The sequence below is a fragment of the Sinocyclocheilus grahami genome, unplaced genomic scaffold, assembly GCF_001515645.1.
Source record: "Sinocyclocheilus grahami isolate Dianchi unplaced genomic scaffold, SAMN03320097.WGS_v1.1 scaffold416.1, whole genome shotgun sequence".
Classification (NCBI taxonomy): Eukaryota; Metazoa; Chordata; class Actinopteri; order Cypriniformes; family Cyprinidae; genus Sinocyclocheilus; species Sinocyclocheilus grahami.
In genome coordinates this window covers 718,426-745,124 of record NW_015505595.1, presented here as the reverse complement: position 1 = coordinate 745,124, position 26,699 = coordinate 718,426, and the positions used below count along the sequence as shown (strand labels likewise).

General features: G+C 36.7%; 2 protein-coding genes and 1 pseudogene across 2 annotated transcripts; 2 read left to right on the top strand and 1 right to left on the bottom strand.

Annotated features, from left to right (window-relative positions):
• Positions 1–11,520: 11,520 nt before the first annotated feature.
• Positions 11,521–15,996, top strand: LOC107551142 (eukaryotic translation initiation factor 3 subunit D-like). The gene is made up of 6 exons (XM_016232645.1): positions 11,521–11,645; positions 14,370–14,495; positions 14,613–14,658; positions 14,786–14,922; positions 15,032–15,117; positions 15,990–15,996. Exons 2-6 carry the CDS (start codon positions 14,373–14,375, stop codon positions 15,994–15,996), a joined length of 399 nt encoding a protein of 132 aa, XP_016088131.1. The 5' UTR covers positions 11,521–11,645; positions 14,370–14,372.
• Positions 15,997–17,666: 1,670 nt separating this feature from the next.
• LOC107551150 (amine sulfotransferase-like) lies at positions 17,667–22,392 on the bottom strand (annotated as a pseudogene).
• A 580-nt stretch (positions 22,393–22,972) lies between these two features.
• Positions 22,973–26,465, top strand: LOC107551149 (GTPase IMAP family member 8-like). The gene is made up of 3 exons (XM_016232652.1): positions 22,973–23,015; positions 24,608–25,366; positions 26,184–26,465. Exons 1-3 carry the CDS (start codon positions 22,982–22,984, stop codon positions 26,270–26,272), a joined length of 882 nt encoding a protein of 293 aa, XP_016088138.1. The 5' UTR covers positions 22,973–22,981; the 3' UTR covers positions 26,273–26,465.
• Positions 26,466–26,699: the final 234 nt, after the last annotated feature.

The window sequence follows — 26,699 nt, the reverse complement described above, 5'->3', positions numbered from 1 at the left end:
GGAGGCCTTTAATACACAGCAGCTGTTGATCATTTCACTCCCCGAACACTGGAGAGACGCCAGCAACTCAATTAGTCTTTCCAATTGAGTATAAATTCTTACATTTATGCTAAAGCAGGTGTAGTCTAATACTTGCAGGATACAGAGCCCTCAGAGGACATTACCTCAAAGTGTCAATCTCAGCTCCTGCTTTCATTTTTTCTTCACAATTATCCCAAAGGTTATTTGGGTTTCTCTCCAAGGCAGCTCCTCAAAAACACTTTGAAATATGAGGCTGCATTAATATTAATTTACCGTCTACCTTTGCAGGTGTAGCCTAGATATCTTTCTTTTATGAGCCAAATTACGCCAATTACGCCATTATGCTGCATTTCTGTACACAATATTTTTTGTTTTGTTAAGGACTCGCTTTCGGTGAAACAGGTGCAGAAGCAGACATGTATCCAAAGGCAAAAACATGTTTACCTCTCACTCTAAATATCATTCTCATTACATAGTGATACATTTTTAATGTGATTTTTTTTAATCCTCACCGTGTCAGGGATGGTAATAACAGGCTCTGCAGCTGCCTTGGCTTTTAGTGAGGTACAGCGTACTGCTGTGCGACCTGTGGACGACCTGGAAATGAATGACAGGCCAAGATGTAAAACAGCTCATCTACCCTAATTGCAATCCTTCATGAGTGCTACGAGATGCTTCACCAAAGGAGCCAAATTAAATGTCACCACCTCTAATTTGCTGCCTCTCAGTATCACATACTGAGTACACTCAAGGTATCTTGTCTCTCAGCGGCTCGAGTATTTGCAGAGCACAGCAACCTTTGAGTAGCGAGGACTGCTTGATTTCTCCTTCTTTAGATGCACAGAGGCTAGTGGCTTTTATGGAAAGACTGTTATTGTATCTCGGAGCACTGAGGTCTCTGAGAAAGGTGAGGGTCTCTGCTGCCGTTGCAGAGATTCAGAGGAGTTTTAGTCCTCACATGCCCCCTCATATATTCATTTCCACTCCAAAGTCATTCTGCGAAGACTGTTCTGAAAAGTTTCATTTCAATTTAACACCCTGAATAAACAGAAACAAAAATAACAACAATCATTTACACGTGCACAGAAATGGAAGCTGAAAGAGAGAAATCCAATTCTAAATCACATACGTTTTGCAACTAGACAACTTCACTCTAGCCTCAAAGGAAATGAGTCAGGTTGCTAAGAGACCAAAAGGCTGAAGACAAGGAGAAAGAAAGAAAGAAAGAAAGAAAGAAAGAAAGTTTCATGTGGTGATATTAGATAGAGTGGCAGGGAAGTGGGGGGTTGGAGAAACAAAGTAGTTGAGAAACTGGAAGAAGAAGAAAAAAGAGTGAAGATATGTAATATCAATAATAACAAGTGATAATGTTATTAAATTAATAGAATATTAGGTCAATTGCTTTACTTAGCTTGTATTTACATTACACTGTTCACCTACGCTAAACTAAATCATTAGTTGACACCTTTACAGAAAATATTAAAATGACATTTGTAAGACAAGACATACAATTTTTACATAACTTTTGAATGGTATAATATTTTAATCTGTAGTAGATATATGCAGTCAGCAGGGGGTTGGTTTAGGGGTTTTTTGGCATCTCCATGTGGTCCTGTTCGGTATTGCAACTTGGCACTGTACACATAGGCTACTATAAAATTCTTTCATATGTGCTTATATGGGCTCCTTATATCATTTGGTTCTTTGGTGTCCTTTTGGAGTTTCTAAGTGTCCTTTTTTGGAAAGTCATCTAAATTTATTTTGAAAAAAGCTTACGGAAAATACAGATTTTTGAGAATCACACTTCAATATTTTGGTTTACTTTGCTGGATATAGCAAATGATGACAAAATAAACATTTGAAACAAGATACTGTAAATGGTCTATGCTTAATTTCATGAAGTGTGCGATTAATCGCGATTAATCACAGAAAAAGGATGTGATTAATCAGATTAAAAATTTTTATCGATTGACAGCCCTAGTAAAAAGAGTGTTGTTTTACACAACCATTGAGGAATTTTACCCAAAGTATGTTGCAGCTATTTCATGAAGACCCTAAAGAATCATACCAACTTGTGGAAAATGGGCATCCGATGTCTCCTTTAACAAGGCCTCAGTCATTGGTCTAGGGATCATCATGTTTCCTCGCTTCCCCAAAATAATGCACAAAAACATTTATTTAGTGGTCCTGTTCTAGATAGGTGTGCGACTGCAGCAAAACACTCAATGAAGACGAAAGAGCAGGTATGCTACAGGAAGAAATGTTTCATGGAGGCCTTTAATACACAGCAGCTGTTGATCATTTCACTCCCCGAACACTGGAGAGACGCCAGCAACTCAATTAGTCTTTCCAATTGAGTATAAATTCTTACATTTATGCTAAAGCAGGTGTAGTCTAATACTTGCAGGATACAGAGCCCTCAGAGGACATTACCTCAAAGTGTCAATCTCAGCTCCTGCTTTCATTTTTTCTTCACAATTATCCCAAAGGTTATTTGGGTTTCTCTCCAAGGCAGCTCCTCAAAAACACTTTGAAATATGAGGCTGCATTAATATTAATTTACCGTCTACCTTTGCAGGTGTAGCCTAGATATCTTTCTTTTATGAGCCAAATTACGCCAATTACGCCATTATGCTGCATTTCTGTACACAATATTTTTTGTTTTGTTAAGGACTCGCTTTCGGTGAAACAGGTGCAGAAGCAGACATGTATCCAAAGGCAAAAACATGTTTACCTCTCACTCTAAATATCATTCTCATTACATAGTGATACATTTTTAATGTGATTTTTTTTAATCCTCACCGTGTCAGGGATGGTAATAACAGGCTCTGCAGCTGCCTTGGCTTTTAGTGAGGTACAGCGTACTGCTGTGCGACCTGTGGACGACCTGGAAATGAATGACAGGCCAAGATGTAAAACAGCTCATCTACCCTAATTGCAATCCTTCATGAGTGCTACGAGATGCTTCACCAAAGGAGCCAAATTAAATGTCACCACCTCTAATTTGCTGCCTCTCAGTATCACATAGTGAGTACACTCAAGGTATCTTGTCTCTCAGCGGCTCGAGTATTTGCAGAGCACAGCAACCTTTGAGTAGCGAGGACTGCTTGATTTCTCCTTCTTTAGATGCACAGAGGCTAGTGGCTTTTATGGAAAGACTGTTATTGTATCTCGGAGCACTGAGGTCTCTGAGAAAGGTGAGGGTCTCTGCTGCCGTTGCAGAGATTCAGAGGAGTTTTAGTCCTCACATGCCCCCTCATATATTCATTTCCACTCCAAAGTCATTCTGCGAAGACTGTTCTGAAAAGTTTCATTTCAATTTAACACCCTGAATAAACAGAAACAAAAATAACAACAATCATTTACACGTGCACAGAAATGGAAGCTGAAAGAGAGAAATCCAATTCTAAATCACATACGTTTTGCAACTAGACAACTTCACTCTAGCCTCAAAGGAAATGAGTCAGGTTGCTAAGAGACCAAAAGGCTGAAGACAAGGAGAAAGAAAGAAAGAAAGAAAGAAAGAAAGAAAGAAAGTTTCATGTGGTGATATTAGATAGAGTGGCAGGTAAGTGGGTGGTTGGAGAAACAAAGTAGTTGAGAAACTGGAAGAAGAAGAAAAAAGAGTGAAGATATGTAATATCAATAATAACAAGTGATAATGTTATTAAATTAATAGAATATTAGGTCAATTGCTTTACTTAGCTTGTATTTACATTACACTGTTCACCTACGCTAAACTAAATCATTAGTTGACACCTTTACAGAAAATATTAAAATGACATTTGTAAGACAAGACATACAATTTTTACATAACTTTTGAATGGTATAATATTTTAAAACATATTAAGATTATCTTTTTAAAAAATGTTTTTGAAAGACATATCTTTCTAATGCTAATCAAGACAATTTTAAATAATAATAAAAAAAAATTTGTATGTAATTTAGTCAGCTATAAATTATAATGTAATTACATTTTTTTATACAAAAGTGTATTTTTATTGAACTCTTTTAGTGCAAAGAATCCCAAAACAGACTTCACAACAAGAAACAATAAATAAAACATCACTCATTCCCCCACAAAACAAAAAAAGGAATTCGAGGAAATAGGAAATGCATATAATATACAATCAGAGAATTTACATAAACAAATATATCAAGTCCAGAGTGTTGTGTTGGGACAGATTACAGATTACACTTCTTTTATCCAAGCCAAGTCTAACACACATGCCTTCAGTCCTATAGACCCCAATAGTCAAAAAGGATCCCAAATCCGATAGAACAGAAAAAGGTTTGTTCTTCATGGCTGTGGAGAAAGCCTCCAATTTAATAATTCTAGAAACCGTAGATAGCCATTTATATAAAGTGGGGGGTTCCTCATTCATCCACCTAACCAGGATACATTTCTGAGCTTGAATAAAGCAAAATATGGAGAAGGTCTCTGTTCTGACAGCCTGAGGGTATCTCTTCATTTAAACCCAGTAAGCAGTCGATGCTCCAAGCCAAAGTTGACATTCAAAGACAGAGTTGAGCTGTAGGCCGATCAAGTCCCAGAACTGTTGAGGACATACAATGGTAGAGTGTCCCAGTGTCAGATTTACATTTGAGACACAGATCAGACAGACTTAATTTAGTGTCTAACCTCAGGTGTAATAAACAGTCTGCACAGAATTTTTAATGGTCTCTCCCATGCAGAATTAGAGGCTAGAACACAAAGGGGCTTGTTACATAAATCAAGTTTCTATTTCAAATACACAACCCAAATCAGCTTCCCATTTACCCTTAAGAGTATCAGACTCATCTGTTTACAGAGAATGTTATAAACCTATCTAAAAATAAATTATAAATATAATAAATTATAAAAGTAATATATTCACCAGCCATTACACTTGGCTTTAGTGTCATATGAACCTTCAGAAATCATTCTAATATGCTAAAATATATATATATGTATTTTTCTGGGTAATTTGATGAATAAAAAGTTGAAAAGAACATTTATTTTTTGTAACACTATAAATGTCTATACTGTCTATTTTGATCATTTGAATGTGTCCTTGATTACTTCATTCATTTAAAAAAAAATCCTTAATAAATAGAACGTTCAAAGGAGCAGCATTTATTTGAAATAAAAAGTTTTGTAATACATACTCACACCTTGAGGAGGAAACAATTGCGTTTAATTCTGGTTTGTAATTGTTTGTGTGTCTGTATTATCCGCTGACCTTTCTTCTCTGGCTCAGCTCAAGACACTTCCATTACTCTTAATCAGTTGATGTCTGATTGGTTCGCTGCACCTTTTATCCCCCTGCAACCAACTGTGCACAGTGATGACCTTATGGTCAGAGCTCTGATCTTACACCTCACCAGCCATCAGCTTTGATTTACCTCGAAAATGTGGAATGAGGATTCCACATGCCGACAGGTTCAGTATGGTCACACTTTAGATTGGAGACCAGTTCTCACTATGACTTTTGCCTCAATACGCTCCTAATTTGCTGCTTATTAAGAGTTAGTAAGCTTGTAATATTTAGCTATTGGGTATAAGGGATCTATAATATGGTCGTGCAGATTAAGGCATTAATATGTGCTTTATTATTACTAATAAACAGCCAATATGCATGCTAATAAGCAACTAGTTAATAGTGAGAAACGGTCCCTAAATTACTGTTAGTATGGACTTAGTGTGTAATATGACATGTCAGTCCAATAAGGATGGACATAATTTAAATATCCAGACAGATCAAACACCTCCTAAAGGGGATATTTTAGACATTTTTATTGGTAAAATTAAACTATTTGAGCTTGCGAACTGAGATTTATTTTGCCATGTTATATATGAATTGATGCAATATTACCCCAATAAATAAATAAATAAATAAATATTGTCACTGTTTTGCCAGATTAAACTGAAAGTGTAGTGAGCACGGTCTCTTACTTAATTGACACTCTTTAAATGATCTGAATCAAATCGTGGTTTCATCATGTACTCTCACTTACCCTTATTGTCACATTTAAACATTCCTTCTTATTTGAAGGCCATTACAACAGACTTCACTTCATAACTTGTACAATTAATAAATAGAAGTCTGAGAGAGAGTACAGATATTTTTTTTTGCTCTTAGCATAGACACTATAGAGATGTGGAGAAGTGAAATGTTTCATCTTTCACAATATAAGTTTTCACTATCGCTCAAGCTATATCAATCTATATCGCTCAAGCTGCTACAGTTTCACATGTATGGCATAAGCAGGCATATTAAAGAGAATATAAAAATATGAACACTGACAGTCTTTCCCACTCACTCAGTATAAAGGTAACACTCACAAATGTGTTGTTTTTGCCTCGGGGTGAAACGAAAAGCTTTCCTCGCATGACTGCAGACCCAGATGTGCAATTATAAAAGAAAGAAGGATGATATCGATCTGCTTTCATATCAATGTCTAACATCACATAACTAAAATAAAGTGGTCCTCAGTCCAGAGAGCAATTCCTTTCATTAGCAAACGCTCCCTAAAACATCAAATGGACTCCCAGTCTCTCCTAATGAGACCAAGAGAGTAAATATGCCTCATTTCTATCACACCAAAGATAAAACAGAACAGATGTAAAATACCAGCAGAGAGAATCACTAAAATAGTTTAATGATATGAGAGCCAGCGCTCAGCAGGTGCTCTTGGAGATGTGTACAGGAAGCCACAGGGGGGACGACATCAGGGAGCCCAGAAACACATCACCGGTCGATCTGGGTTAATAAGGGAAGCAATTGGATTTGTGAGGCCCAAATCTAACTAAACCCAGTGGAGAAGCAGTTTACAGAAAAGAGAAACCATTTCAGTGCCTAAAGGCGTATACCTTCCTCTAGTATACCTAATGGGATTGTTAATCACTCCAGATCTCCATTTTCTTGTTGTTCAATAGAATCAGAACTGTTTCTTCAATAGAATTAACACTGAAAGTCTCAGCAAGAATCCCATCAAAGCTGTCAAGTCTCACCATACTACCGGTCTGTAAATTTGACAGGGTCTGTACATGAATGCCTTCATTAGTTTCACACTGAATGAACAGAAAGACAGAGCAATTTATACTGACATGTCAGCGTGTCCCATAGGACCTTTGTGTGTTTGTCGGACAGCCATCAGCGCTGATGCTGGCTCCGTCCGCTGAGTAGTGTACTCAACTGAGCTCTCAGCATCGCTTTTATACATGTGTTTGCTAATCTTGGAGCATAGCATCTTCCCTATGAATAAATGCATGAACCTTTTCACACCACCGGGGCTCTGGGCACAGTCTGAGATCTGAAATGCATAAACTCAGCCTAGTATTTAGCGTTTTATCACTGTGTGTGTAGTATAGAGGAAAGAAAATGGCCCTGATGCAATGGGGCTAGTAGTGAGAATGACAAATTTACAATTTACATACATAAAGAGAACCTGAATCCGGCAGAGAATTTTATATATATATACAATATAAGAGTGCAAACACACTGCAAATGAATATGTGGCGTAGAAGTACTTTCATCAAAGTTTTGTTTTGTGTTTTTTTGTTTGCGTTTGCATGATGCCTTCTTTTGGGACTTCTTGATTTTTGTGTGACGAACGTGTTTATCTCCAGGAGTCCATGAACTTGGCTCAAATATATCCTCAAACTGTGCCGCCTACACTACAGTTAACTCAACTTGCAGAACACATGCCTTGTTGACACGCACATGAATGGAGTTGAGTGGGTTTTGAGGCTCTCCAGAGTAATCACTTTCTACCTAAAATATTAATTACTGAAAGAAAAAAAAAAATCAAATTTTAAACAACACTGGAACCTTTTAGAGAGAGTTGAAAAGCAGGTGAAGTTGCCAGTAGGGGATGCATTTTTCCATATTTGAAGTGTGAATAAGAGTGACTTACTCTATTATTTTCACACTCTAGAAATACACCAAGATTTGCAAATTTACTGATAATTATGTCCATTGACAAGACAAAACACAAATTTCATAGTGATATACCAACCTGACAGAAAAACATGTACGGGGGAACTAAACAAGTGTTGTAGTTATAAGGAAAATGAGATGAGAAATGAGAAGCCAGGAACAATGGTGATATCTGGTGGTTCCAAATGCTGTAAATGTTTAAATAACTAACTAACTAACCCTGCTGAAAAAAACAGCTAAAACCAGTCTAAGCTGGTTGGCTGGTCTTAGCTGGTTTAAGCTGGAAGTAGCTGGTTTTAGCTGGTTGTTCCAGCTGGTTTCCCAGCCTGACCAGCTAAGACCAGCTTGACCAGCTAAAGAAGTGGCCAAAATCCCTCTTAAACCAGCCTGATGACCAGCTAAGACCAGGCTGATTCACCAGCTAAAACCAGCCAATCAGCTTAGGCTGGTTTTAGCTGTTTTTTTCAGCAGGGAACTAACTAACTAACTAAATAAATAAAATAACTCAGCTTCAGTATTTCTAACATTCAAATTGAGTTATTTAGCCTATGTTTAAGACAATATTGAAATCAATATTTTTACAATATTTTAAGGCAGTGGTTCTCAAACCTGTCCTGGAGTACCCCCTGCCCTGCACATTTTGTATGTCTCCCTCATCTATCACACCTGATTCAACTCCTCAGCTCATGAGTGGAGACTGCAAGACCTGAAGTGGGTGTGTCAGATATAAGGAGACATACAAAATGTGCAGTGCTGGGGGTACTTCATGGAGAGGTTTGAGAACCCCTGTTTTAAGGCAACAAGACCATGATCTTTACAAGGGACACAAAAGGCACTGAATACCAGGAATGACATACATGTCAAAATAATGACCTAAAAATACCAAAAAGGTCCTGGAACATCTATCTATCTATCTATCTATCTATCTATCTGTCTGTCTGTCTGTCTGTCTGTCTGTCTGTCTGTCTGTCTGTTTATAACAGTCTTCTAAAAGACTGCTTCTCACACAGCTTTCCTCCCATTGATGGCGATAATAGCCTAGATGAATACCTCTCTCCATATATATACCAACAAGACCACAGGTGAGGTCAATAGAGTTCATTTCTTTATCCAACAAATAATAAGTCAGGTACACTGGCATTAAACATATGTAATAAAGATGTGTAATGTACAGACTTATGATCCATTTATACTTAAGTGGGTTAAAATGTGAATTGCTTGTTTGTGCATTCAGACTAAATGTTTACATTCATACTCTGAAGTCCAAGATTAATTCAACAACATGAAAAAGGTAAATGTGAACAATTTCAATTAAAACTTATTGTACACATCTAAATCGTTGTTCTTCCTTTTACAACCCTTGTGAGCTTTTGTTTCTGAGACATCCGCAAATACGGCAGACTTTTATTTTATTTGTGAAGTGTCGTAAATTTGGAGTGACGCGTTCCTTTACGGCACGAGCTCTCACCACCGCACCGTCTGGGAGTAGTCGTGCATCCTTGAATCGATACGAATTTGTACTCCAGTAAAGGTATGTTTTACGTGATATGATCTCAGATAGTGTATTACAACGGTCAAGAGCAAACGCGAAAAACCGAAGCTCGCGGAAAATGACTGAGATCGGTTCGTTCTCGTGTAATAAGAGGAAGCATGTGCTCTGCTGCTCAATGCTTCAGCTGACTTTACGCGCTCAATCCTTCCGCGCTGCTCCTGGTTATCAGTCAGGCGTATCATGCTGACACCGTGTCAGCGACTTTCGTAGAGTAATTACATATGCCTGTGACAAATGTAAAGCAATGTCAAAGGGAGAGGGAAGGGTTCTTGTGAGGCTTCTCATCATGGCCGCTCGTAAAATCTTGGCTGTCGTAGAAATGCTACAGCACAGCGGCCACACTGGTCATAGGAGTGAGCATCCGAAGTCCTGTTCAGTCCAAGTGCTATTTTTCGTTCTAACCAATTTATTGTTGATCGAATTTATTCAATAACGTTCTTTTCGTATTGTATTTCGATTTTTCTTTTTCCTCAGTCAAAAGAATACTCGCTGACCAATGAGAACAAAGCTTTAGGTCATGTGTCCGGAACTGGCTTTAAAGATAGACGTGGAGCTGGATAGACAAAATAAACTTTATACAGATACAGTATATACAAAGAGAAAGTGAATAAAAAGGGGTTGGATGCTTAAAAAATAAAATAAAAAGTATAGGTATTGTGTTGGGTATTGCACTTTTTTCCCCAAATGATAAAAGCCATGTTGTGACGATTATCATTTTTATTTAAATACCTGCTTACCTAACACAACATTTATTACATAATTGTGTTTTTGTTATTTTTGTAGTTCTGCTTTTATTATTGCTAACAGTAGGCTATATTATCCAGCCTTTGAATGCTTGAATCTGATTGGCTGACGAACGTTCTAAGGCAGGGCCCGCCGCGGGGGGGCGCGGGTCAGCAGCAGAAAAAGGACGTAACTTAGAGTGGGAGATGGATCGGTTTGTGAAAGCGAAGAGAAAAGCCATAGATGAAGTCGCACAGACCCAGGCAGGTGCTGGTATTTCAAAAGCTATACGCAGATAATATGATGAGGCATATTTATTATATCTTGCTCGGCTTCACTCACCGTGTCTATAAGCTACCGGACGCTACTGTTGTGCGTCGCGCCGCTAGCCGCTAGTCTACACTGGACGCGACAAAGCGACCGTTACAAATCATTTTAATTTTGTGTCAGTTAAATATAATATACTCCGCCAGGGCTTGTCGAGCTAATGAGGAGCATCGAGTTCACGCTGTGAGTCCAGTTGAACGAGTCTAATCCCCTGCCCTGCACATTTTGTATGTCTCCCTCATCTATCACACCTGATTCAACTCCTCAGCTCATGAGTGGAGACTGCAAGACCTGAAGTGGGTGTGTCAGATATAAGGAGACATACAAAACGTGCAGTGCTGGGGGTACTTCATGGAGAGGTTTGAGAACCCCTGTTTTAAGGCAACAAGACCATGATCTTTACAAGGGACACAAAAGGCACTGAATACCAGGAATGACATACATGTCAAAATAATGACCTAAAAATACCAAAAAGGTCCTGGAACATCTATCTATCTATCTATCTATCTATCTATCTGTCTGTCTGTCTGTCTGTCTGTCTGTTTATAGCAGTCTTCTAAAAGACTGCTTCTCACACAGCTTTCCTCCCATTGATGGCGATAATAGCCTAGATGAATACCTCTCTCCATATATATACCAACAAGACCACAGGTGAGGTCAATAGAGTTCATTTCTTTATCCAACAAATAATAAGTCAGGTACACTGGCATTAAACATATGTAATAAAGATGTGTAATGTACAGACTTATGATCCATTTATACTTAAGTGGGTTAAAATGTGAATTGCTTGTTTGTGCATTCAGACTAAATGTTTACATTCATACTCTGAAGTCCAAGATTAATTCAACAACATGAAAAAGGTAAATGTGAACAATTTCAATTAAAACTTATTGTACACATCTAAATCGTTGTTCTTCCTTTTACAACCCTTGTGAGCTTTTGTTTCTGAGACATCCGCAAATACGGCAGACTTTTATTTTATTTGTGAAGTGTCGTAAATTTGGAGTGACGCGTTCCTTTACGGCACGAGCTCTCACCACCGCACCGTCTGGGAGTAGTCGTGCATCCTTGAATCGATACGAATTTGTACTCCAGTAAAGGTATGTTTTACGTGATATGATCTCAGATAGTGTATTACAACGGTCAAGAGCAAACGCGAAAAACCGAAGCTCGCGGAAAATGACTGAGATCGGTTCGTTCTCGTGTAATAAGAGGAAGCATGTGCTCTGCTGCTCAATGCTTCAGCTGACTTTACGCGCTCAATCCTTCCGCGCTGCTCCTGGTTATCAGTCAGGCGTATCATGCTGACACCGTGTCAGCGACTTTCGTAGAGTAATTACATATGCCTGTGACAAATGTAAAGCAATGTCAAAGGGAGAGGGAAGGGTTCTTGTGAGGCTTCTCATCATGGCCGCTCGTAAAATCTTGGCTGTCGTAGAAATGCTACAGCACAGCGGCCACACTGGTCATAGGAGTGAGCATCCGAAGTCCTGTTCAGTCCAAGTGCTATTTTTCGTTCTAACCAATTTATTGTTGATCGAATTTATTCAATAACGTTCTTTTCGTATTGTATTTCGATTTTTCTTTTTCCTCAGTCAAAAGAATACTCGCTGACCAATGAGAACAAAGCTTTAGGTCATGTGTCCGGAACTGGCTTTAAAGATAGACGTGGAGCTGGATAGACAAAATAAACTTTATACAGATACAGTATATACAAAGAGAAAGTGAATAAAAAGGGGTTGGATGCTTAAAAAATAAAATAAAAAGTATAGGTATTGTGTTGGGTATTGCACTTTTTTCCCCAAATGATAAAAGCCATGTTGTGACGATTATCATTTTTATTTAAATACCTGCTTACCTAACACAACATTTATTACATAATTGTGTTTTTGTTATTTTTGTAGTTCTGCTTTTATTATTGCTAACAGTAGGCTATATTATCCAGCCTTTGAATGCTTGAATCTGATTGGCTGACGAACGTTCTAAGGCAGGGCCCGCCGCGGGGGGGCGCGGGTCAGCAGCAGAAAAAGGACGTAACTTAGAGTGGGAGATGGATCGGTTTGTGAAAGCGAAGAGAAAAGCCATAGATGAAGTCGCACAGACCCAGGCAGGTGCTGGTATTTCAAAAGCTATACGCAGATAATATGATGAGGCATATTTATTATATCTTGCTCGGCTTCACTCACCGTGTCTATAAGCTACCGGACGCTACTGTTGTGCGTCGCGCCGCTAGCCGCTAGTCTACACTGGACGCGACAAAGCGACCGTTACAAATCATTTTAATTTTGTGTCAGTTAAATATAATATACTCCGCCAGGGCTTGTCGAGCTAATGAGGAGCATCGAGTTCACGCTGTGAGTCCAGTTGAACGAGTCTAATTATTTCGATTAAAAAAAAACTAAAACCATATAGCTATTTAAAATAGTGCTGTGAAAAAATCGTTCGAAACGGTTAGCGTCTCCAGTACGCATTAATCCTCAAACTACTTAAGTTATTCGGTTTATAAACGTGCCGGACACTCCCTCTGACGCGAAATAAACCAAAATCCCGAGTTATTCAGTTTCTCCTAACAGTACATGGACTGAACTGCTAAAAGAGAACCGATGATGGGATGTGCGCGAGCAGAGCAGCTGGACTGATGCTTTGTCTAAATACACACACTTGACCACTTGACTACTTATATGACGTATTTCCTATATTTGGCCCAAGAGTTCAAGTGAGCATGAGCCCAAGGTTTTTTTTTATTATTTTCAATACTTTGCATTTTAAATTCAACTTCTAAATGTCTGTTCAGTAGTCCCTATAGATGACACAATTTGAATAAGTGATGAAAAGCAGTTGCAAGTGTTGTACAAAAATAAATATACTAATCTTTGCCGCAATAAAATGTGTAGCACTTTGTTTTACTACCAAATTATATGTAATATCTTATTATAATTATTATTTAACTTGCATTGGAAAGGTTTGGAAAATAATGTGTTTTTTGAACCTTAAACCACATAAACGCATTGCATTACACCAAATACACAACATAATGTTCTTTTTAGCAATGTCATATGACCCCTTTAAAATTATGCGTTTGCTTGCGGCTTTGTGGAAGACAGGAGAAAGCGCGTGCTGGAGAAGCTTGCAGATCAGAGGCGCGCAGTAAAGAAACATACAAACAAACCCAGTGTTTATGATATGTTTTTTTAGACTATGCTTAGCTTAATTTCAGCTATTAAATTGTAATTATATTATCATTATAATGCGATTTGACTACTTTGATGTCTACACTTTTTTTAAAAGCTTATTTGAGACATGAAATTCATGAAATGTTTGTTTATGATTTTAAAAAATACACATTTCAGCATTAGAATAATCAGAAACATCTGCAAAGTTTTAATTAGTTTACATGGTCATGACAACTAAAAATAAGCTGCAGGGAACGTTCTGGGAAGGTTCTTTTTAAGTTATAAAATTAAACCTAAAAATAACGGGAACGTTTTGGAACTTTGCCATTGCTTCGCATCGTGGCTGCATCACCACCTCGGGTGTGCATTATTTTTCTAATAATCCTACGGGCCGTCGACAATTATTCCTTACATATTACGTCATATATATATATATATATCATGCTGCTATACAACAATTTTACTTGCATTGTAACATTTTTGCACTTAATTTTACTGCTTGTTATGCTGGTAATGTTTAGTCTAAAGCCAGTGCTCCGATATAAGAGACAGAAGGGAGAATATAAGTATATTTATAAAATATAATATATAGAAATGTTCTTAAGTGGTGCCTTATTTTATACTGCTAATTATGTACATTTTCTTTTTAAGGCAATGGCAAAGTTCCATGCACCTGTGATCCAGGACAACCCATCAGGATGGGGTCCTTGTGCTGTTCCTGAGAAGTTTAAAGACATGCCCTACCAGCCTTTCAGTAAGGGAGACCGACTGGGAAAGGTGAATTCTCTTTACTATTCCCTGGTCAATCCTATTACGTTGTATAACTGTGAAAGGTGGACGATCATAATTGTATTTTTTCCCCAAAAAGTTAATTGCAATTATTTTTGTGCACAGGTAGCAGACTGGACTGGTGCAACATACCAGGATAAGAGATACACAAGTGAGTGTTTGCACATTTATTTTTATTTGTGTTCGCCCAACAGCAGTTCCTTTTTTGGGCAGAATGACCTTTCTTTTTTTGCTAAAGTCACATATCAGTCAGAATGGTTGTTCTCTGTTCTGTTTAGATAAATACTCATCTCAGTTCGGAGGCGGCAGTCAGTATGCTTATTTCCATGAGGAGGATGAGACCAGCTTCCAGTTGGTGGACACTGCTAAGACTCAGAAGACCGCCTATCAGAGGAACCGTATGCGGTTCGCTCAGGTGGGTTTCTGAACATTTACATTCTTTCTCTCTTACTATAACCTCTCTCTTAAACTCCATGTTCTCTCAGTTTTAAGTCTTTATCATATTTTTTGCATTTCTTCTACAGAGGAATCTTCGGAGAGACAAAGATCGCAGGACCCTTACTCAGTTCAACATGCAGACCCTGCCTAAGAGCGCCAAGCAGAAGGAAAGGTGAGTTTAATGCTAATGTATTTTGTTCTGAAAATGACATCCACAGTTGGCAAAAACCCAGGGCAATGTGTTTGCCACTGATGCCATCCTGGCAACTCTAATGTGCTGCACACGCTCTGTGAACTCCTGGGATATCATCGTTCAGCGTGTGGGCAACAAGCTCTTTTTTGACAAGAGAGACAACTCTGATTTTGGTAAGCATGTGCTTCAGATGAGTGTGCCTCATTTCGATGGATGTCAAAGGCTGTACAGTCTTTATGCTGGCCTTATTCTGATTTAACTCGAGCGCTTGCATTTTCGCTTGCCTTGATATGAAGGGCTCAGAAAGGATTGCCCAGGGTCAGTGTGAAGGGGGTTGCACAGCAGACGAGAAGCAGTGTCGCATCATGCCACATCTTTAAAATTGAAACGCATTGTTTTCTATGAGTGTATGTACACTGGCGGCGTCATTCGGTGTCAACAATTCAGGCTGTTCAAAATCCTGCCATGCCACCCACGTATTTTTCTATAGTATATTTATCCCAAATTGTTGTTAATGTACATAATGAATTCACCCTAGTCTGGAAGGTGGTGTATTGTGAGTCTTTCAGCAAATCATTTGTGTATCTGTGGCTTGAATATAGTCTATGTGGTTCATATAGAGAGCTATAATAATATAGATTGTACTATCTCTTTCCGTTTGTTCTGTTTTTTTCAAACACTGAACTTCAAACTCACTGACACCACTTCGTTCATTCCTGAAATGGATTTCTGCCTGTTTAGAATAAATTAACTGTTTTGGACTGCATTTATTTACATTAATTTACTATTCATTACTAGTTTGAGCACTCTATTTGCAGTTTTTTTCATCTTGGCACTATCAATTGTTATAGACACTGAAAGTAAGACATTTTATGAATCAATAAATGTCATCTTCATGTGGGCAGCCTAATGGATAGAGAGTTGGACTTGTAACCCGAAGGTCGTGGGTTCAAGTCTCAGGTCTGTCATTGAAGATGAAGAGGGTGAGGATAACGGATTGTTTCTCACTTCAGTGCCTTTTTCCATAATTTTATCTTTTTATCTGGTTACCTCTGTTTCTGATGCACTTTTAATTTCCCCCAACAGATGAAGACAATTAAGGTGTCATTAACTACCACAGATGCCGGTATTATGTGTTTCTGTGCTGTCAGAGCTGAATAAAGATAATTGATTATTCATTCACTGTGGTGACGTCTCTGTTTAATAATGAGCACATTCAGGCTTGACTGCCTTTCCTGTTTTAATCATTGTAGATTAGGTTCTGAAGCTTGAGAGCAATATGAATGGCTCTTCTTTGAAACACTTGTGCTGATAAATCTGGATGTTTAATCTTAATTGTTAAAATATTGTGTTAGAAATGCCAAGGGCCATGGGTTTGATTCCCAGGGCACAAACATACTGATGAAATGTATATGTTAAAGTGTCTTTAAAATGCATAATGAGTTCTTACCTAGGCTGCATTTATTTGATCAAAAACACAAAAAAACATTGTGGAATATTACAACTTAAAATAACTTCTATTTGACTATTTATGCAATTTATTATTGATTGCAAAGCTGAATTTTCAGCATCATTTCTCCACTCTTCAGTGTCACATGATCATTCAGAAATCATTCTAATGTGATGATTTGATGCTCAATAAACACTAATCAGTATCGAAAGCGGCTGTGCTACTTAAAGGGATCGTTCACCCAAAAATGAAAATTCTGTCATTAATTACTCACCCTCATGTCATTCCAAACCCATAAGACCTTCATCTTCGGAACACAAATTGGGATATTTTTGATGGAATCAGAGCTGTCTGACCCTGCATAGACCACAATGTAACTAATGTTCCCAGGTCCAGAAACATACCAAAGACATTGGTAAAATAGTCCATGTGACATCAGTGCTACGAGAATACTTTTTGTGTGCAAAGAAAACAATAATTGAAACATAATTTATTAAACAATTCTTCTCCCCGATTTACTGTCTTCCACCATTTTAGAGAGTTCCCCAGAACGTAATCAATGTAGTTTATGTTCAGTAGACAGCGCGAGCATGCTGAACGTAAACAACGCGAAAGGTAGCAACGTTCCTTGCTACCTTTCTGGACCTGAGAACATTGCAGTTGCATTGCTGACTATGCCGGGTCAGACAGCTCTCAAGATTCCATCAAAAATATCTTAATTTGTGTTTTGAAGATGAACGAAGGTCTTACAGGTTTGGAATGGCATGAGGGCGAGTAATTAATGACAGAATTTTCATTTTTGGGTGAACTAACTTTTTTAACCTGTTAAGTGTGCCATGTGAAATATTATTAAAGTCTGCATGAAATCTAAATTTACAATATTTATTTAGTTAGTGCACAATGTTAGTCTTAAGGTGAACAGTTAATACTCTGAAAAAAATTGTCTTGGTAATCTTTAATCAAAATCTGATCATTTGCTTCTGGCACTCCTCCTCTGATCACTGATGGGGTTTTTTTTGGTTAATGTCATTGGATATATATATATATATATATATATATATATGGCTTTTAAGGCTGGTATATGAGAATATGGAGCACACACACACGAGGAAGAACATTTTTGCAGCGGTCCAATTATTGAGGGGGGTGGGAGAACAATGTTTAAAAAACAGCGTTTAATGTCCAGTGACAAGACATGCTGTTTCTTTTGTTTTGTGAATGTTTTCAGTTTGTTTTGGTGTCCAAGTCCCAGATGAAGTTCTGTGGTAAGTCTTTCATTCTATCTTTGAAGGTCTGGTCAAACATTTCATTTTGTGCCACAGTGAATGTGTTCTTCCAATCTCCTACTGTGCCTGCAACAGCAAACCAATTATAACAACAGAATAAGTGAAGGATACAACCTGTCTACACTTTCCAAAATTTAAATCTTTGAACACTGACCTTTGCGCATGAATTTGGGCTTAAGCAGTAGATCTCCAGGAAAAAATTCATAGTTTGCCTTCGGGTCCTTCTTCATGTTTTTGAAATTTGCCTTCTCCACAATATGTGCGATAGCAGCGTCATCCAGATTTTTCTCCAAGAACTTGCAGATTTTCTCTACTGCTGTCCTGAGATCCTGAACATGGTGCCAAGTGCATCAGTTTATAGAAGGTATTAAATTAAATCATAAATATTCTATATTAAAGAGCATCCTGCAAAGACTTTTGACATTTTTCGAGGCTGTGATTACTCACCATGACCATGTCCTCATATGACAGGAAAAGGATGTTGTACTGGTCTCTTTTACTGTACCACTCTTGGATATGATCAAACCAAAATGAACCGACAGCTAAAACATGAGGTATGAACTGATAATTCTGTTTAAAGTGACACTTACAGTACAAAAACAATTTGTGGGTATTTTCCACAAAATCTGTTCCTTTTCCACTTGGAAAAATTAAAAAATAAAATAAGTTTAATCAACATTTCTTAATTTTCCATGAAATTACACCTTGAAATGACATGAAATTGTATATTGTGCCATCTCAGGCTATGTAATTTGTTATTTTGAGTATTTTTCAACCTCACGTTTTGGTATTTTTGTCTTCTGTTTCTATAGTTTAATTAGAAGTATGAGATAGTTTTCCGATATATGAGCAGCATTTTAGGCAGTCCTTTTCCCTGGGATTGTTTCAAATTTTGGATTTCTTTTATTTTTATATATATATACTGTATATATATATATATATTTGTCATTCAGATGACAAAGAACATCCTAATTTTGGAGGGTGACCACATGTCAACTAAGAAAAATATATATTTTTACAAGAGAGACATTAAAAAAGGGCTTCGTCCAAAATAAAATATAATTAAAGTTACAATGGAAAAACCTGGAAGGCTATATCAAATATCATTTTTTACAATTTTTATTAAATTAATGACAGTAACAGGATTGATGTCAGTCACAGGACTGACAGGGATGACAGGACACACATTTCACCATACTGCACATATTTGTTTACACAATACTGAATAGTTTTACAATTTTAAATAGCATTTTATTGTTTTGCACTTACTTAGCATAGTTGTATGACAATAGTAAACAGTCAATTTTTCAGTTTATGTCAGTTCATTGTAGATTTAGCACATTCTATCTCTAAGAGATCTAATGTTTTAAGGGTATCGTAATTAGATAATGTGCCTATCTATTTGTCTCTGTTCCCTCACAGAACTTCAAATATACTGATCTGGTTCAATTATTAGGCAAATAAGATGATCAGATCTGGGTCTTTCTGTGATCATCTGAAGCCAGACCAAGATCTTGACTTTCTTGAACATTGCAAGACTGGTTGTGAAGGTCTGCAGTCACCTTGCTGCTCTTGTTTGTAATTTAATTAACATGGATGCATTATTGACAATGAGTTATGAAAAAAAAAAGAGTTTTATTGAGGCTGATCATCCTATCCTGGTTAACAACAACAGTAAATTAATAGTAACAATACCAATAATACTAACTAAAATGTAACTCATGCTCATATGCCACTGAATGATATATGCATTAGCTTAAAATTACACCCAGGGTGACCTTTAAAAATGTTTGCATTTTACACAGACAATCTCTAAAAACAGGGTGACACCTAATCTATGTCATCCCTGTTACCCAAATGTCAAAACCTGTTACCCTGAGAAGTAACAAGGATTTCAAATTAATTTCCTAATTTCTAGCTAATAGTCAAGTTCACGAAAGCACATGTTGTACACTTTGAAAGGATTTTTCTTGTAGATGTTGCGTATATTAAATGTAATAAGTGTTTAAATTTGTTTTAAAAATGGTAACAGTATTGACACTGCATCCAGAGGCGAGCAAAGTACTCAACTCTATTACTTGAGTGAAAGTACAGATACTGCTGTTCAAAAATGACTCCATTACAAGTAAAAGTTATAAAGACAGATTTTTACTTAAGTAAAAGTACAGAAGTACTTGCTTTTAAAAGTACTTAAGTACCAAATGTAAATTTCCTTTTTTATGTCAATGCACTGTTTTATTGTTGTACGTAATACTTGCAATACTTCTGATGCAACTTAGAATACATTACACCTGCTGAATACACTGACTAGCTTGTAGTATATTTGGAATAAAGAGCTTTTAGAATGTTAAAAACCTATGTGAAAAAAACTAAACAAAACAAAACAAAAAAATAAAAATAATTATGAAGTTAAAGTCATAAGTTCCCAGAAAAAATTATACTCAAGTAAAGTACAGATACTCAAAAAGTATACTTAAAAATAATACTCAAGTAAATGTACTTAGTTACTGTCCGCCTCTGACTGCATCCCCAACCCCCCCACCCCCCAGTCAAGCCTCATAAATCATTAAAAATAGACCATTATAGAAGTGAGAGAGAAACATGCTTGTGTTTTAAGTGTAGGAATCCTGGTTGAGAGATGATGTGACCTCCTAGAAGTGATGTTACTTGAATGTACATTATTTTACAAGGGTAACAGGGATGACAGGAATTCAGGGGACATCAATAAAAAGATAAAAATTTTATAGAAAAAATGCATACTTGTGCCAAAAATATTGCATAACAATGAGACTATATTTAAAACAATATGCAAATGTAATTTTTATATCATTTTGCAAATTAAAAGTCCTGCTGAAAAATCATAGTGAGGGACAGGCCAAAAACCTTACCCTTATCAGCATAAATGCTATTTAAAATAATTTTTTATTTACTTTTTTTTATGTAGTATTGATGAAAGAATACATAGTATCGTTATGTTTTTAAATTGCAAATTTATTCATTGTCATATTAAATCTATGTTTGATTATTTCTTAGGGACGCAAAAGGCACCGATTTCGTGGAATGACCCTTGTCTTTACCATTTCCTGCTAGATACTGCTGCAGAAAGTCTTCAAAACTCTTGGGTGTCTCAAGCTTGGCCCAGACATGGCTGAAGTTATAATATGACACTGCATTGTCTTTTGGATTTCTAAGCACATATACGATCTGTTATTTAAAAGACATGAAGAGCAGTGAGGCTTAGACCAAACAAAAATCGATCTAAAATTAGATTTTATAACCAAACAAGTGGCTGACGTAGACTTTGCTCACAAAACATAATACATTATTATTGAAGAAATTATTAATTTTACATTTTGCATAAGAGACTGCCTAAATACTTAACTTTCCTCTCTTGTCCCTAAGGCCTGGTGGCAACAGTCTGGGTTTAAGATGGGTGGCAAAGCACCGTGGAGATGGGCGCAAGGAATAGTCAGGTCGGCCATCACGGTACTCTAACCAAGGCATCTTCTCAAGATTGTTGGGAAATTTTGTTTTGTCTGTGGCATCCTCACTAATTAAATTGATGATGTTCTGTGTCCATATTGTACCTGAAAAACATGGTTCAGTATGTTACAACCAAAGAAATCACACACATCTTTATAGTTAGCAGCAAACTTAAGGGATAATAAGTTGTCATGCCAGTTACATGTGGTGTTTGCTACTAGTGCAGTATCTATTAGATTTTGAGTCAAAGTCTATTTATCTATAGACCTTTTTCCTGAGTAAACGATGAGCGCCGCCATTACGAATTCTAACTTCCAGTATTGGATGCTCTTCTGTTCCGGCCACCATAGGAACCCATTCAAATAGTGCCAATCTGTTTTTAATTTAGCTAACGTCGGCAGCTTCGTGTCATCTGCACACTCATTAAACTTTTAGGAGTGAGGCACTGACAAATGACGGTCATTGTGACACTGTAAAGTGATGGAGCTATTTAAAAAAAAAACATTTGAATAGGTTTAACATTAGATTATCAGCTCGGAATATACACTTATTTGACTAGAAACACTGGGGACCGGAAATGCAAAGCATCCTTCCGGTTAAGAGTCAGGCGTGACTTCCACGTTCAGGAAAAACGTCTATATACTTAACGTTTTTTTTTTGGCATATCACTAACATGTGCCTATATAGACAAATGTCTGTACCCTTGGAGGTTTTTACAGTAAAATGTGAAACTTCCGTCTCTTGTCCTGTTAACAGAATTTGTAATCATTGCCCCTCCTTGATGAAACCCAGTATAATAAATTGATTTATGTCAAGAAAAACACATTTTTAAATGGAAAGGTTGAAATTTAATCGTACCTGACTTTGGATACGTCACCAAAAAAACATCACTGTCACGAATCTCAAAATGCTGAAGAGAGTCGATGTACTCTGCGTTGGTTTCACCTTTCACAAAAACATAGCCCTTATATTTACATAGATAGTTGTTAAGTCTTTCCATTATGCTGCTGCACTTCTTTCCACCTGCAATGTGGAGAAACCAGCAAAAGCATATGACCTTTGGAATCAGTGTAGAAGCAAAATGTAATGTGCAAAAAGTGACGTCAGCCTGATTCTTCAGCCCAGGTTGGATGTTAATAATTAATTATAATAACACTGAGTAATATAGAGTCAATATCACATATTAAACTATTATTATAACTAAAAATGCATATTTACACATCAACACAAAATAACATGAACACTGTAGGGTAAAGTGTGACATTATATTTGAGAAATACTAGTTTAAAAATTAATAACTGTCAACTGATTTAAAAAATAAAGCATATATAAATTCTTAAACCGCATAAATGTTAGTAAGCAACAGGTGTGGCATAGTTTGCAAGTACATAGTTTGTACTTTGGATATGTATGACAGTAAAAGAGGCTGTAAACAGCCTGATCAGAACTGATACAGGATTGCTCTGACAATGTACAGGAAAAACAATATTTAGATAAGAAGACGGATGAAATATCTCCCATTCCAATCATTTCAGCTGTGACAATCAAGTTATCAGAAAATAATGAACATTTTGTAAGGAGAGCAGCACATTTGACCAAGAAACACTGAACGGTCTGGATCAGAATGGATGAGATTACAGAAATATCCCACTGTCATGGTCAGTACACTCTTCTGGATAGACTGTCTTTACTAAATGTATAAGTTACTGCATAGTAATGAGTTAAAATGTATTATTTGTTGCAAGATCATTTTAACGACAGGTAAAAACATGGAATGCAATGGTTTATTATGAAATTTAGAAAGTAGACTATTGCAGATAGTTAAAAATAAAATTCTCTCACTCTCCTAACCAAAACTGTGAAGAATATTTAGCAAGAATCCAAATAACTGCTATACTACAGATAGACTATTACAATCAGTGCTATTACTTGAAAATGTATTTATTTCATTTTACAGAACTTGCCAATTTTACAAAATTTTCTAAAGGGATTGTTCAGTGATTAAAGTAAATTTAAGACATGTATCAGTTAATTTCAGATTCAGTTGTGTTGATCCTTTTAGTGACAGCCAGCAGTATAGTAACACCTTTTTTGCCCTTTTAGTCAAAAAAGATTTTCATTACTGCTATTAATTTTTTTCTAAACAGCTCTGACGTCAATAGGTAGTCATGACAGTGAAATAAGGCCAAAGTTATTCATCAGATGTTTGGTAATGTCAACAGAGGTAGACCTACAGTGTGTGATATTTGTAACACTTAATGAAAAAGACCTATACTAAACTTACAAATCAAGAAGGCATGCACCAAATGAAAATTTTATGAAGCCATTAGTGTCTACAGACCAGTCTGGTGTGTGCTTATTATATAATACTATTATCGAGGGAGCAATAATTTCAATATCCAGCAGCTGATATTCATACAGCCTTTTTATTACTGTTTTTACTGCGACCAATTCAGACCAAGCAACATAAAATTGTCATGTAACTTAAACAGTTTATGGTAAATGAAATGTCATATGGTAAAATATTATTTATGCTTACGGTTTCCCTTAAATGGCTATAGAATTACATTTATTTTGGCTGTACCCTTCCATGTTATCATGTACTGTACAGTCATGATTGTAAAATAAACCCTGATGCCAAATAAATAAATGCATGGAGATGAAATATTAATTTGCAGTGAAAGTGTTTTATAATTTTACCTGTATAATATCTTAAGAATTTAAACCTAAATTTAGGATTTATGCATTTGAATTCCATATACAATTTCCATCATTTAGTTTCAACATAAACTAATTAACTTAACATTATGCATATTTGTCAGTCATATATTATTAAAACAGGCAAGATTCTGTATTACTGCTAATAAACTGAATGTGTTTTAAATGCACAATAACCAGGTTCATTTATTTATCATCATTTAATCCAATTCATTTCAATCTCATACGTTTTAAGTAATGGAATATTGCCTGTTCAACAGCTATGTATTGTTCCTATACATTTAATTGTTTTGAACAAATTCATTCTCATTCTAAGCAATTTGAATAAATGCATTTTGAAAATGTGATTATTTAAATAAAATCAAATAGATGCAAACAGTTCATAATAAACTATGCCATGATATGACAGGAAAAAACGCATTAAATAAGTTTATTTTTGTTAAAACTGTCGATGAAATTAATACAATTTTTATATGCAATTTAAACACATCTTAAATTTAGCCTTTTGTCATGTCTATCTTTTTATCCACAGAACAAGGCATTTGTCTTTCTGACTGTCCTAAACTGAGAATTGTCCTGGCTGGAGTGACAGAATCTGGGAAAAGTGCTGTTGGTAATGCCATTATGGGCAAGAAAGTCTTTGACGAGGTTGGGGTAAAGACCCGAATGAGTTTCCCATGTCAGGGTCTAGTGAGAGGACAGCAGGTGCTGGTGGTTGACACCCCAGGTTGGGAATGGTTCAACGTCAATGGCTCCTCTGCATCAGTATGGCCAGTGAAGAAGGAGATAATGAGAAGTATGAGTCTGTGCCAGCCTGGAGCCCATGCCCTGCTGGTGGTGGTACCACTGTCATTCTCGTTCTCTCAGCGTGAACGTCGTGCCGTGGAGGAACATGTAGAGCTGTTTGGTCCAGAAGCCTGGAGTTACAGCCTGGTGCTCTTCACCATCTTAGACAGAAAGCAGTTACGTGGCTCCACATTAAAGCAAGAAGTGATGTTGAACGTCGAGCTACACAAGCTGATTGAGAAATGTGGAGGCCGTTTCCATGCTCTGTACAGCAATCCCAAAGCAGGGCAGGACCAGGTGGCTGGTCTTCTGGCTAAGATCAAGAAAATGATGGCTACCAATGGGGAGACTATGCTCTCCAGTGAGAAGGTGTTGGAACAGGCCAGAGAAATGGAGAAAGAAGAAGTGAGAAGATTGGAGGAAGAGCGAAAAAGAGATGATAAAATAGAAAAAGTGAGAGAGTTTAGAAGGTCGAGAAGGAAAATGGACCAACGGACAGTGGACGGTAGGACAATGTTCTTGTCCTTTAGGCTCAAGATATTACACACTGACATTAAAGGATATTAATGTTCTTCATATGTCGAGTTATATTGGTGTGAAAAGTAATGACTAATTTAGGAGAGAATAAAACCACTTTAAAACAATCACAATTTCAAGTAAAATGTAAAACTTTAAATTACTTGTTCAGTTTCAGAAGTGGTTTCATTTAGGCTACTTTCCATTTATGTTTTAATTCATAATTCAAAACTTTCAAATCATATAGATGAACAGATTAATTGACCTGAGAAGAATATTGACACCATTGTTTTGTTGAATTTGTATTTGCCTCATATTTGAAGAAAGTTTGCATTACTGATTCTGTTACTTTCATGTTTAATGCTGTCAAGCTGCTTCGAAAGATGAATGAATTTTGTCGGTGAAGAAATAACAACAAAACAATGGCAATATTAGTCAAAGTAGTGCCATATTTAATTCTTGACAGGAAAGCGAGGCTGTGACGAACGAGTGCATTCAATGGATTTTACTGCTGTTTAACCAATTCTGATTGTTCAGCTAAATACGTCTTTTCTGAAGAAAATTCCCTCAATGAAACAGTTTTGAAAGTTGTGAATTGTGTGAAAATTACGTGACCTTCTAGTACCTCTATACAGTGCGTACCACTGTAATGACTTTTAAGTCAGTCCGTCTGTCCCTCACAGCCTCGTTTTTATTCGCGTTAAATTAAATATGGCGTCTAGGGTATTGAGTCCGTCCGATTTTCTTAAAAATTAACAACAGTGTCAGGAGTCATGCTTAAAGGATGTTTTTCTTGTTTTCTACAGAACAGACATATTCAGCTAGGTACGATATGAGCAGTGACCAGCCTCTCAGTAGCAGAAGCAGCGTTCGTCAGAGCTGCAAACAACAGTGAACGATGGAAAGGACCTCACTGAAAACACTAACATCCACCACTGCAACTTCCACAACTCACCACCAGAGGCCATCATCACTTCGCATCTTCATTCACCACTGAGTGATATCCTGTGACACCAAACCAATTGACAAATGAGGAACATGAACTTAACAGCACTTTGTAACTTTAAATGATGATGTATATGATCAAAGCTCAGTTATAATATATTGTCGCAATATTTTGCATTCAAACTTATTTCCTTGCTGTGAAAATACTCTCATGGTAATGGTAACAAAATAATCATGACTCTTAAAAAAACAACACTCACAACATTCCGCTCCTGCTTTTGCCAGTTTTAGGGTTTAAAAAAACATTTAAAATGTTTAAATCTTTAAATGTGTATGCTAAATAAAGCTAGGCTATTTTTTGGTGACATTTTAGTAGT

Excerpts from the sequence above, each read along its gene's own strand:
- LOC107551142 (XM_016232645.1), top strand. The coding sequence starts at position 14,373 with ATGGCAAAGTTCCATGCACCTGTGATCCAGGACAACCCATCAGGATGG. Across the intron at positions 14,496-14,612 it reads AGGGAGACCGACTGGGAAAG|GTAGCAGACTGGACTGGTGC; the intron begins GTGAATTCTCTT and ends TTTTGTGCACAG. Across the intron at positions 14,923-15,031 it reads ACCGTATGCGGTTCGCTCAG|AGGAATCTTCGGAGAGACAA; the intron begins GTGGGTTTCTGA and ends TTTCTTCTACAG.
- LOC107551149 (XM_016232652.1), top strand. The coding sequence starts at position 22,982 with ATGGATGAGATTACAGAAATATCCCACTGTCATG. Across the intron at positions 23,016-24,607 it reads AGAAATATCCCACTGTCATG|AACAAGGCATTTGTCTTTCT; the intron begins GTCAGTACACTC and ends TTTTATCCACAG. Across the intron at positions 25,367-26,183 it reads GGACCAACGGACAGTGGACG|AACAGACATATTCAGCTAGG; the intron begins GTAGGACAATGT and ends TGTTTTCTACAG.